At 34.5% G+C, this 12,424-nt stretch overlaps 2 protein-coding genes across 7 annotated transcripts in view; one reads left to right on the forward strand and one right to left on the reverse strand.

Moving 5' to 3' along the window:
• The window catches only part of CC1H1orf146 (chromosome C1 C1orf146 homolog), a 58,305-nt gene extending 55,917 nt beyond the window's left edge, over positions 1-2,388 (forward strand). For 5 of the 6 annotated variants that reach the window (XM_007073403.3, XM_042997871.1, XM_042997872.1 and 2 more), the window contains exons 4-6: positions 699-867; positions 1,257-1,335; positions 2,209-2,388. In XM_007073403.3, the coding sequence (XP_007073465.1) occupies positions 699-867; positions 1,257-1,335; positions 2,209-2,343 (383 nt within the window). In that variant the 3' untranslated portion in view covers positions 2,344-2,388. Of the gene's footprint in view, positions 1-698; positions 868-1,256; positions 1,336-1,452; positions 1,727-2,208 lie in introns of those variants that run through there. The other variant, XM_042997875.1, reaches the window with a different exon arrangement.
• A 650-nt stretch (positions 2,389-3,038) lies between these two features.
• Positions 3,039-12,424, reverse strand: part of GLMN (glomulin, FKBP associated protein) — a 34,899-nt gene continuing 25,513 nt past the window's right edge. Inside the window, exons 15-19 of the mRNA XM_042997877.1 lie at positions 11,854-11,963; positions 10,856-10,919; positions 4,397-4,520; positions 3,706-3,788; positions 3,039-3,599 (exon numbers count right to left, since the gene is read on the reverse strand). Of these exons, the coding sequence (XP_042853811.1) occupies positions 3,483-3,599; positions 3,706-3,788; positions 4,397-4,520; positions 10,856-10,919; positions 11,854-11,963 (498 nt within the window). The 3' untranslated portion in view covers positions 3,039-3,482. The remainder of the gene's footprint in view (positions 3,600-3,705; positions 3,789-4,396; positions 4,521-10,855; positions 10,920-11,853; positions 11,964-12,424) is intronic.

The following is a 12,424-nucleotide window of genomic DNA, read 5'->3' on the forward strand; positions in this document are numbered from 1 at the left end:
GAAATGTTCTTGAATACCTCCTATGTGCCTTGGCCACTTTATATACTGTATCTTATTGAATCCTCTCAACAAACCCATGAACAATTATTATTGCCATCTTACAGATGGGGGAACTTAGGTTCAAAGAGGTTTATATAAATTGCCCAACTTCACTCAATTAGTATATAATCACTTTCCTCAGATTGTCTACTCCTCATCATTTAAAGTGCTATAATTAGATCAAATTTCCTTTCAGGACTATTCTTACAGGCCTGATACTTTTTCAAAAATCCTAGGTAACTGCTTATCGAGTATTAATGTATGTAATAGTTAATATTCTCTACAAAGGTTTCTTCAAGAAACAATTGAAGGCTTATCTTCCTTTGATTTTCAGCTTTAAAAAAAATCATTATAACACACAAAAAAACTTTTCACTAAAATTAGGCATTACTATGTATACAGTGCCATCATCAGAAAAAGATGACCAAAAACATTTTTCTTCTTATTTAGAATAAGCCATCCTTTTATATAGAGCACTTCAAAGAATTACCAAAATCATTTTGTAGTTTAAGAATTTTGTTATAGTAACTTCTGTTCCTTATGGGTTTAGGTCCTGTACACTTAACCAGCTATATGAATTTTTGTTGATTTTGTGGAGTTTACAAAATATTTTATTATTATGACAAAGTGATGTTTTGTATTTTGTTCACCTTTCCTAGGAGTTGCATTTTTATTGATGGATGCTAAAGAATGCTTTACATCAGCTGAAGAAATATTTCTAGCCAAAATTGAGAAGTTTACTAATATTCACCAAAATAGCTTTTTGGTTCTGTCTGCTGCCTTCCATGGGCCTGAGGAATGGAAACTGATGTTCAGGATTCAGCAGAGGTATGGATGAATAGTACTATAGACTTTTCTTAAATTACAATATGCTCACTTTCGTTCTTAATCCTTTTAAACAGGTGAATTGTGTTTTGCCAAAAAATAAATGTTATAATATTAACTTGTCACAGTTAACAAAGTGCAGGCCTAATGGGTATTCCAAGAATGAGGGTAACAAGTTTCAGAGTTCATGCTGATTTCTGAGATTCTCCTGCAAGACCAAAACAAAAGTGAACATTTCAGTCTGTTCAATCCTGGCTATAAAGTTTATCATATCCTCTGTGGAATAGGGCAGAGCATAAATAAATGACAAGAGCTTTCTCTCTCCTTTCTGTTTACTTAACAGATGTCTATATAAGTTATATAATGTATTTAACTTATGAATTATTTTTCAGATTCCTGGGTAGTAACTTACGGATACTTCCAGTACACAACACAGTAGATGTTATTAATCTTATGTGCACTATAGCTAAGGTGAGTCACCTGAGGAAAATGACACATACATAAAAACTCATAGATTTTAAGGTTCTTGACTTCAAAATGCACACTCTGTTGAGCAGGATTGACAAATACTGTTTCTGTTCCCCTCAGAGAAGTTGCTCTTTCAGCATGCAACTTGGAAGCCTGAACTCAGCCTCTCAAGTCTTCTCAATTTACTTCTGGTAGTCATTACAACGACTAATTTTAGGCCAAAAGAGCATTTGGCATATATACATTGTGTTGGTCCTACTGGTTACTTAAATCTTCCTTTAAGTTCTAAAATATAATTATTGATCAGGTTGTAGTCAAGAACTGTCAAAGTGCATTCTTTTTTAAAGTTTACTTATTTATTTTGAGAGCACGTGTGCGCATGAGCAGGGGAGGGGCAGAGAGACAGAGAGAGAGAGAGGGAGAGAGAATCCCAAGGAGGGTCCACACTGTCAGCTCAGAGCCCCAGGGAGATCATGACCTGAGCTGAAATCAAGAGTTGGACACTTAACCAACTGAGCCACGCAGGTGCCTCAAAGTACAAACATTTTATAGAATGATCTTCACTTCACAAGTTACCATTTTCTTTTCATGCTTGTCCTCTGTGAAGTGTGCCCTAGGCAGAGTTAGGTGTTTCTTACTCTTATACTTGGAACAGATCTTCATTAAAGCAATTCTTAAAGTATTCTTTTGACTTGTTTGAAATTCCTTAAAGACAGAGCTCAGGTATTTTTCTTTTACTGACTTAACTCACACATAGTATTTAGCACAGAAGGTGATTTGATATTTGTCGAATAAGTGAAAGTTTATATTTTTATATGACCCTGTAAAAATAATTTATTTCTGTAAATAATGTTGCATGTTTATAACTTCTTACAGATGGCCTCCAAACCATACATAGATAACATCTGCTATAGAATGGTAACAACTGAGGCTTACATCATTGAGCAAAGTCCTGTTTGGAAAACACTTCAAAAGTTAAAACTGAGTAGTGATTCATTTAACCCAAACTAGAGTATCAATTACAAATGTCCTTTTGGGAGAATATTAAAATAATTAGACCACTTAAATTATAATGTTAAAATATATATTTACTTTAAAGATTTTTAAAAATTTTAAATAAAATGGATATGACCAAAAATGATTTTATTTTCAGTTTTGTTGAGTAATTCCTTTAATAATGTTTAGAAAACACTGGTACATACATATATTTAAAAAGTCAGATGCAGTTTTTTAATGATACAAATTAAGTTGGATGGATAAGTATTTACTACAAAATAAAAACACAGCATTTTTTAACTAGCCCCTTAGACTAAAAGGAAAGTCACATACACTTTTTAGCTTTTCCACAAAGGCTGCCAGTATTTTCTAAAATTAATCTTTGCAGATGCTTTCATGTTGTAACTACTGCTAGAGAGGTGGTGATGGAACTCTGCCCCCTAAGACTCCTCCTGAGGCAAGGAAAGGAAGGGAAATTAAGAGAAGCAGCCAACTGGCCCAACTGAAAACTTCTGTGTACACTTTTAGAGTGGTGTGATATCTTATTTGACACTAGGAGTTCTATTTTTTTTGTTTATTTATTTTTGAGAGAGAGAGACAGAGTGTGAGCTGGGGAAAGGGCAGAGATAGAGAGACACAGAATCCAAAGCAAGCTCCAGGCTCTGAGCTGTCAGCACAGAGCCCGACGCAGGGCTTGAACTCACAAGCTGTGAGATCATGACCTGAGCCGAAGTCAGACACTTAACCGACTGAGCCACCCAGGTGCCCCAACACTAGGAGTTCTAAAATGTGTCATAGCATCTAACTGGAACATAAAGTGTATCAATGTATTTATAAACTCACTATAACTGTATGAATGCATAAAGGCAATTCAACTACATTTTATGAAATTATAACATAAAATTATTAGTTTGTACTGGATTTTCAGTAGTAGGATTTAGAATACATATATGGGCATCATTACCATCTAGATAGATTATCTTTTTAAAACCAAAGAATACTACTGATCCATAATGTGTCATCACAGAAACCAATAACTGAGAAAGGTTACATTTATTTTTCTAGTATTTTAAAGAAAAGTTTTTATAAAGATATTAAATAATCATAATGGAAAATACAGTATTTTACTTGTTTTTATTTTGGGAAATGGAGGTTCATTTTATCCCAATATTTTCTTCAGGGGTAGACTTTGTTTTTATTTCAATGAGTTCTTCTACTCGAGCCAGAACACTTTCAATCAAATCAAATGTGAAAAGAGCTGAATGTAGAACCTGCAATGCCAAGGAAAGTTAGTGTTATATTAATGTTGCTGTTAAAGCAAAAAAAGAAAGTAGAAAGTCCTCAGCTGGATGTAGCTTAGGAAAATTTCAGATATACCTTAAGCTGCATTTCAGGTGGCATATTAGGGATCTCTTCTCCACCTACAGTTACAGAACAAAGATCTTTAGATTTCTGGACATCTGTTAAGGGAAGAAAAAAATTTAACCATTAAAAATCTCTCAGATTTCAATAATCAATTTATAACCTACTTTCATTATTATATATCTGTTACACTGAAAAGAAATTTCTAGTAATGCCTTTAAGAAATATCCCCACAGATATATAGAAAAGAGAAGATCATTATAGTAGAATTGCCGACTTTAAAAAGTAATTCTGAATCTGAGATTCTTTTTTGTAATTTATACAGATTTACTTGAGAGTGAGGTTGGCGGTGAGGACAGGTGGGGGGATGGACAGAGCCATACCAAAGTTAGTGAAATATACAAACAGAAATACTTGTAATACAGTTAGATTCTTAATCAGAATTTGATCTTAATCTGGTTTTAAACCAGAATATACTTCAATTTGTTTTAAATCTATGTTAACCCAATTTCAATTTCAACTGGCTTTACAGACATGTTAAAAATCATTTTAATTATAAATGAAATGACTTAACTGTCATGGTTCCTTGTTTGTTATAAAATAAACAACTATGATATTAGAGAGTTCTTTATTTTGAATATACATAACAGTTCTAAAATTTGACTAATTTTTAGACCTAACTAAAAATGAAATACACATTACCAACCTTGGCTATTTTCTTGGCTATTTTTAATTTCTGCTTCATAATGTGCTTTTGACATATTAAGTCCTGTATGGAGTGGCTTTAAGAAATTATTCTCAATCTTTCCAAGTTCTGTCCATAATCCAGTCTGTTCAGAAGAATTAATGAAAGAATTAGTTATTTGGTTCAACATTTTTTGATTGCCCACTATTATTAAACACATGTTAAGAGCTCAAGAAACAAAAATAAAATCTGATCCTTGCCTTCCAAGATAGTTTACTATTTAATAACACATTCATGCATACATTTAGTTATTTTATGTGAATACCAATCAAAATAAAATACCAATCAAAACAAAAATGTACTTTGGATACTACACTCATTCCTACACCATCTGGACAGCTCCTGACTTTGAGATGTGTAACATACAAGTTTTATCCGTGAGAAAATTATTTGAGAATAATCCATATGATGAGACACTTCTTTTCCTGTAAAAACCATCCCTACAATGACTACCTTATATATTCCTTCAACTCATGATCTTTCAATTGATAGCCTTGTCACAGATCTAGTTCTAAAGGATTCTTTCCCTTCTCTATTAATGGAAACATTTCTAACACAAAGCTGTTAATGAACTTTCTGGTGATCCATGTAGATAGAAATTTTACCTGCCTAGGACAGCTTAGGGTTATTCTGTCATCCATATTAGAAGTTTTTATTCCAAGAGCATTTCCTCTTATATTACTCAAAGGAGGGGAGTCACAAAGTCTTAATTTTATTAGAAAGGAAGAAAGGGAAATGAGAGGGGAGGGGTGGGTCATGGGGAAGAGAAAGGAGACAGGAGAGAACAAGAGGAGGTAGAAGAAGAGAGAGAAAATTCATTAATTTTATTAAAAGTTTCCAGGGGCTCTTTACAAAGGAAAATAGGTGAAAAAGGGAAACTTAGGAACCCAATTATCCTTAACTAAAAGTGGATCACTTGAAAGCCTATTTTGTATTCAAGTTTTGGTTATTCAGTTCCAAATAGTATCTTTTATCATGTATACAAATATGTCATAAAATAGATTTTATTCATAGTTATATAGAAGTTCTTAAATGTCAATGTGCTAGTTAAAAATGTAGATTTCTGTGCTTTAGTCGGAGACTTTGAGTAGATTTGGGGCTGAACCCAGGAATTTGCATTTATGCGCATAAAAGAATACCCAGATGATTTTGATTAGGACATGTTAAGATATAATGATCCGGGGCGCCTGGGTGCCTCAGTTGGTTAAGTGTCTGACTTCGGCTCATGTCATGATCTCGTGGTTCTTTAGTTGGAGCCTTGCATTGGGCTCTGTGTGGACAGCTCAGAGCCTGGAGCCTGCTTCAGATTCTGTCTCCCTCTCTTTGCCCCTCCCCCACTCATGCTCTGTCTCTCTCACTGTCTCTCTCTAAATCAATAAATAAACACACCAAAAAAAATTAAAAAAAAAAAAGATACAATGATCCAAGGGGCACCTTCATAGCTCAGTCGCTTAGGCATCTTACTTGGGCTCAGGTCACAAATCTCTCAGGTTTGTGAGTTAGAGCCCCGCATTGAGCTCTGTGCTGACAGCTCAGAGCCTGGAGCCTGGTTTGGAATCTGTGACTCCCCTCTTCTCTCTGCCTCCCCCCCGTTCACGTTCTCTCTCTGTGTCTCTCTCAAAAAATAAATAAATGTTAAAAAAAAAAAAAAAAAAAGATACAATGATCCCATCCAGGGGCACCTGGGTGACTTGGTTGGCTGAGCATCTGACTCTTGATTTCAGCTCAGGTCATGATCCCAGGGCGGTGGGATTGAGCCCTGCATCAAGCTCTGCACTAAGCATGGAGCTTGCTTATGATTCTCTTTCCCTCTCTCTCTCCCCCACCTGGGTTCATGTCCTCTCTCTCTAAAAAAATAAAATAGCCCTATCCAATGCCAATGAGGAAGTAAATTTTTAATTGAAAATGTTTTTTAATCCTAATTTTAAATAGTCATATGTGGCTACTACCTACTATATTGGACAGTGAAAATCTAGGAGGTCTTTATTAAGACTTTAGTTGTTTTTAATGGCAATTTATTTTAACATACAACACGTTATCATAAAACTCGTAATAAGGCAATAAAAACATGTGGCAAAATTAGGCTACAGCAAATCTGTTGGGCATTCTGTCCAGCTAATTCTACAAATCTTTCATATGATGAACTGTAATTTTAGAAGCATGTAGGAGTGAAGAAGTTGTGGAAATAAGAATATTCTCTCTCTTAAAATTAAGGTTACTAGGTCTTTAAAAAAACCACAAAGAAAATCATTTTAAGATTTCTTTTATCTTCAATGTCTAGAAAAAGTAACTTAAGAATTTTAAATAGTTACAATAAGGATAAAGATGTGATGTTCTCACAAATGCTTGCTTTTTTTCCTAAAATTTTTTTTAACATATATTCATTTTTGAGAGATACAGACAGCATGAGCAGGGGAGGGGGAAGAGAGAGGGAGACAGAATCTGAAGCAGGCTCCAGGCTCTGAGCTGTCAGTACAGAGCCCAGCGTGGGGCTCAAACTCACAAACCATGAGGTGATGACCTGAGCTGAAGTCGGACACTTAATAGACTGAACCACCCAGGCACCCAACAAATGCTTGTTTTTAATTTTTACCCAAGTAGACTCACTTAATGTAGTTAAATTCTTTCAGTTGTAAAGCTTACCTATATATTTCAAAATCCACTGGAGTCTATCTCACAAAAGGAAGACTAGGCAGTTCTGACACATAATGCAATTTATTGCCAGAACAGACAGGGACCTGTCAGGAATAATCAGCCATGACACTGAAGAAATAAAGGAAGGAAACAAATAACACCCAGTTTTCCCCTTTCTCCTTATTTGAATATGATTCTTATTTATGAAGTATTATTTATTCTTAATTACAAAGCATACGATACTTATTTATGAAGTAGTATTGTAGAACTTCTACTGTTTCTAATATTAATACTGTAATAATAAGGAATGTGTGTCACCTGAAGTCCTCTTGCTCAGCAAATAATACACAAGGGATATGTTTCAATAAATGAAAACCCAAAATATGGATTACACAGGATTATATGTATGTGTATATATGCCAGATACAGTTATTTTCCTAAATGAAAAGCATATATGCCTATATTATACAATTCAATTTTTAAAAATTCCCAATTCTTGTAGCCTTTACAATCTCACATTGTTTCCTTTGACCTTGTTTTCATTGTACATATTATAAGCACAAATTATTTAAGACAAAGAATGGACAAGCAGGCATATGGAAAAGGATATGAGTAGATAGGACAGACGGTGAGGGATAAAATTATTATGGACTGTGTATTAGAAAAAATTATTGTAATTTAAAACAACTAACATTTAACATATCGTTAATAAAAACTAGGTTGGAGGTGCCTGGGTGGCTCAGTCAGGTAAGCATGTGACTCTTGATTTTGGCTCAGGTCATGATCTCATGGTCGTGAGATTGAGCCCCACATCAGACTCTGCGCTGACAGTGCGGGAGCTGCTTGGGATTCTCTCTCCCTCTCTCTCTGACCCTTCCCCACTTCCGCTTGTGCATTCTCTCTCTCTCAAAATCAATAAGCTGGTTTTGCCAGTTGAGATGGAGGTTCAACTTAAAAACTGAGAACAAACTGAGGGTTGATGGGGGGTGGGAGGGAGGGGAGGGTGGGTGATGGGTACTGAGGAGGGCACCTTTTGGGATGAGCACTGGGTGTTGTATGGAAACCAATTTGACAATAAATTTCATATATTGAAAAAAAATAAATACACTTAAAAAAAAAGAAGAGATGGAGGTTCAAGAAAAGTTTTGTTGAATCTGAAGTATGGGAGAAGGTGCCTAAAACTTACGAAGAGATAAAGAGAAATGAAATAGGGTGAAGAGGGGAATGACATATGAAAAGAATAAGTCAGCTGACAGCAATCCAGAAGAGCAGGAAAAGAAATGGATGATTATTCAATTATGAATCACTTTGTTTTGTATTTGAATGATCCTCTTAATATCCCTGTATACCTTTCTGACTGCTTTTCAGCTTTTCATCTGACTAGTTACCCTCTCAGCATGCTTAACTGATCAAAAACAGGTACTGGTAGGAGTCTTTTTGAATAAAACTACCCATAATTCAGCCTCACTAGGGTATCATTTTGATTCTCCCTTAATCAAAACGTATAAAAACTCAGAAGCTGTCATTTTTTGATCAGCCATAGCACACAGATTTACCTGTCCTGTATATACATGACCTATTATGACTGCACTTGGGAGAAATACTTCTATGATGAACAAACAGGCTCTTAACCTGCCTCAAAGATAACAGGTTGCCCATCTTGGACTGAGTTTTTTTGCTAATCTCTTTGGTATAATAATTCTTATGGTAACTTGCATGGCAATACTTTGGGATATTTGAATCCCAAGAAATTTTTTTAAACCAGTAAATAATAAAGCAATCTTGTAAACTGGTTGTATCCTTTTCTTCACCATTTAATGTTCAAGCCAAATAAAAGGCATTATCTATGGGCATAATAGCAGATATTGCACAATGCTAAACTGCTCTGTTTTCCCTCTCTAGGCAGAGGCCCATCTGCTGTCCCTGCAGTACAGTGTTCCATACCTAATAAATCTAACACTCGTAATCAAGAAGATATTATTTCTCCCTGACAGTCAAATTAGGTCATCTCTAGGTGTGGCCTTTCATGATCACTAAAAAAGTAAAAGCTTATACCATACCCTAAGGACACCCTCCTGAAGCCTCAGGGCCTCCAATGCTGCTGAATATCACTTGTTAGCTTTTCTGTTTTTACCACAAGCTCCTTTAGGAATCAGGATATACTGTGATTCAAAGGTTCTGGCCATTGCCTGGGGTCATGGCTGTCTCTACCACTTACTAGGTATGGGCCCTTCTGCAAGTTAAAGATCCTTCCTAAGCCTATATTATCTTTGAAAAGCTATTAAAAAAAAAAAAAAAGGCAGAAAAGGACACAGCAAACTTCTGATGACAACAGTGTTTTACATTTGATAAAGATTTGGATAAGGGGTGCCTGGGTGGCTCGGTTGAGTGTCTCTTGATTTCAGCTCAGGTCATGATTCCAGGGTTGTGGGACTGAGCCCCACATCAGGTTCTGCAATGAGTATGAAGCCTGCTTAAGATTCTCTTGCTCTCCCTCTGCCCCTGTCCTCTGCTCTCGCTTTCTCTCTCAAATTAAAAAAAAAAAAAAAAAAAAAAGACTTGGATTAATCCTATCCGTTTGTTACAACTCAGAGATATTCGCTTAAAATTTGTGCATTTCATTTTATGTAAATGTTATCTCAAAGAAAAACTACAGACAGATATTTAACTCTATTGAAATATATGCTGAAATATGTACAGGCAAGTATGCTCTCTGCATACAGTTTACTATGAAGTGCATAAAAAATAGACTGGTGAATAGATGGTAGAGAGATGGAGACATGATAAAAGTAGAGTAAAATGTTAATGGTAGCATCTTGGTGGTAAGTCAGTGTGATGTTGTAAAATTATATTTCACTTTGGTTGTATGTTTGGAAAATTTCACTGCAAGATGTAGGGGAAAAATAAGCACACTGTAGAGAATAAGCACTAGTCAATAATAGCAAGTAACTGTTTCTGGCTGAAGAGGGATAAACAGGTCAAAACCCTGCATCTACTAAATTCAGTCAAGAGGGAAGGAAATTGCTACTTACAAACTTCTCATTCCAAATCATGACTGACTTAAATTTTCTTTAAAACTCTCTGGCATCCTTACATAAAAACCAATTACTTTCATTTCTTTTATTACTTTCTTAAAAAAAACAAAACTAAAACCAGATTAACAACACATGTAATTTAGGTAGTTACAATTTAAATAGAGATGACACATTGTGGGAAAACAACTATTAGAATAGGTAGAAAGAGAGGGGAAGATAAAAAGCAAATCTAATTTTACTGTATGACAAATCTTCCTCAAATAGTTTTGTCTTCATTGAATACCTCTAATGATGCACTATTTAAAGAAAAAAAACAAAACAAAACACTTCCCACACATTATCCAAAAGGTGCTATTAACAGATTTTAGTGCTGAAAATGCTTCAATTAGAGGATATCAAATTATCAGATGATTTTATTTTAGACATCTTAGACTTACAATCATGAACTAGAGGTGGAGGCAACTGAACAAGACACCCAAATATATGCTGGGCTCCAAAAGTTTAGTTAACTTACGACTTGCAACTTACCTACCTGACAGGGCTAAGCAATGCTTACAGCAAGATGGCAAGGGTTAAAAAAGAGAAATTGAAAGGGAAGCTGGATGTGAAGTAGTAAGAGCTCCTAAGAATTCACTTCATGTTTCAGAATTCTTACTGACACGTCTCCCAGCCTTTGTAGCTGGGTAAGATATTAAATATTGGCTTGTGCATTTTGAATATACTCAGTTTAATTTTTAAAAATTTCACTTACTTGATTGTCTTTTTCATTATCTTTGATAACCAAATATCTCAATAAATTTAATGAAGCCATTATCCTGTTAATTAAAAACACATAACTTGTTATTTACAATACAGTATTATATAATCAGCAATTTCAATGAATAAAATAAGTTAAAACCTTGGGTATATTTTTACAATTATATTTGCCATTAGAAACTATTCCCTTTAACACATCTTTTGTAGTAGTAATTATCATTCTTGTTCTTCAAGTTCACAAAATACAACTGTGAAAATTATAAGGGAGCATTGTTATCTTTTAATACTTGAGAGTATCATCTCTTGCATCCTGAATTTTAAGATTCCTTTATAAATGCTTACAACCACTTATCATCCACTGTGTAGACTAAAAGTGAAATTACATGTTCTCTATATAAAAAAAATGATATCCTTGGGGCACCTGGGTGGCTCAGTCAGTTAAGCGTCCAACTTCGGTTCAGGTCATGATCTCACAGTTTGTGGGTTCGAGCCCCCCGTTGGGTTCTGTGCTGACAGCTCAGAGCCTGGAGCCTGCTTTAGATTCTGTGTCTCCCTCTCTCTGTCCCTTCCCCATTCACGCTCTATCTCTCAAAAATAAACATTAAAAATATTGTTTTAATAAAAAAATGATGTCCTAGAAAACAAAACAATATAACCCAAACATGTAAGTCTTTTATGTAAGTTATACTGAAATTCTTAGTTTTCAGTCACCAATGCTTAGAGTTAGTTGCAAATCCTTATGAGCTGTACAATGGAATGCAGGGTACATCATAGGTATAAAATCATACTGTTGGTCATGCTTTTGGAAAGAGGAGTTTTTAATTTTGTTTTTACATAGCATCTAATTACTAAAATATGAAAATCTTTATGTAATTTTATGAATTAACCATAACTCATAACAGGAAAATACACCTTATTTGTTTAGGTTTGCTAAGCAGGGGTTTCACATTTTTTTTAATTTACTATGTGAACCTTAGTAATGGTCAACCTTACCTATCTGAATTTTGAAGTAAATCTGTTTCAGCACCCTCTGGGAGAAAGAGTACCAAATCTAGAAGTGAAATCAGCTGTGGTCCTGTAAACCATTTGTTGTCATGTGTTTTCTGAAAAGCAAAAGAAAAATTAGGAAAGATTTTAAGTAATAGTTGGTAAATTCACGTGTTTTTCTAGTACCCTCATACTACAAAAATAAACATTACACATTTAAAATACGTTTCTAAACTTAAATTTTCATTCATTCACACTATTTCTAGACAATGGGAACAAACTGCCAGTTTGAAAACATTGATGCACTCTTTGTTTTCAGTATGAAATTACTGACTATTCATAAACAGATTAGACTTAAGTTTCCATTGATATTTCAGAAGTACAGAGCAAAACAAAATCATATTCTTAGCTCAAAGAATGAATACAATTTAAATGTATAGTTAATAAAATTTCAAAATTCATGTTTTTAAAAAAGAAATAGTAGAAATGGTGAAAAAATATACCCTAATACTAGATATACATTAGTGTATTCCACAAATGAATATATATATCTCACAAAGTAAAAAAGATAATCAAC

The sequence above is a fragment of the Panthera tigris genome, chromosome C1 (genome assembly GCF_018350195.1).
Source record: "Panthera tigris isolate Pti1 chromosome C1, P.tigris_Pti1_mat1.1, whole genome shotgun sequence".
Lineage (NCBI taxonomy): Eukaryota > Metazoa > Chordata > Mammalia > Carnivora > Felidae > Panthera > Panthera tigris.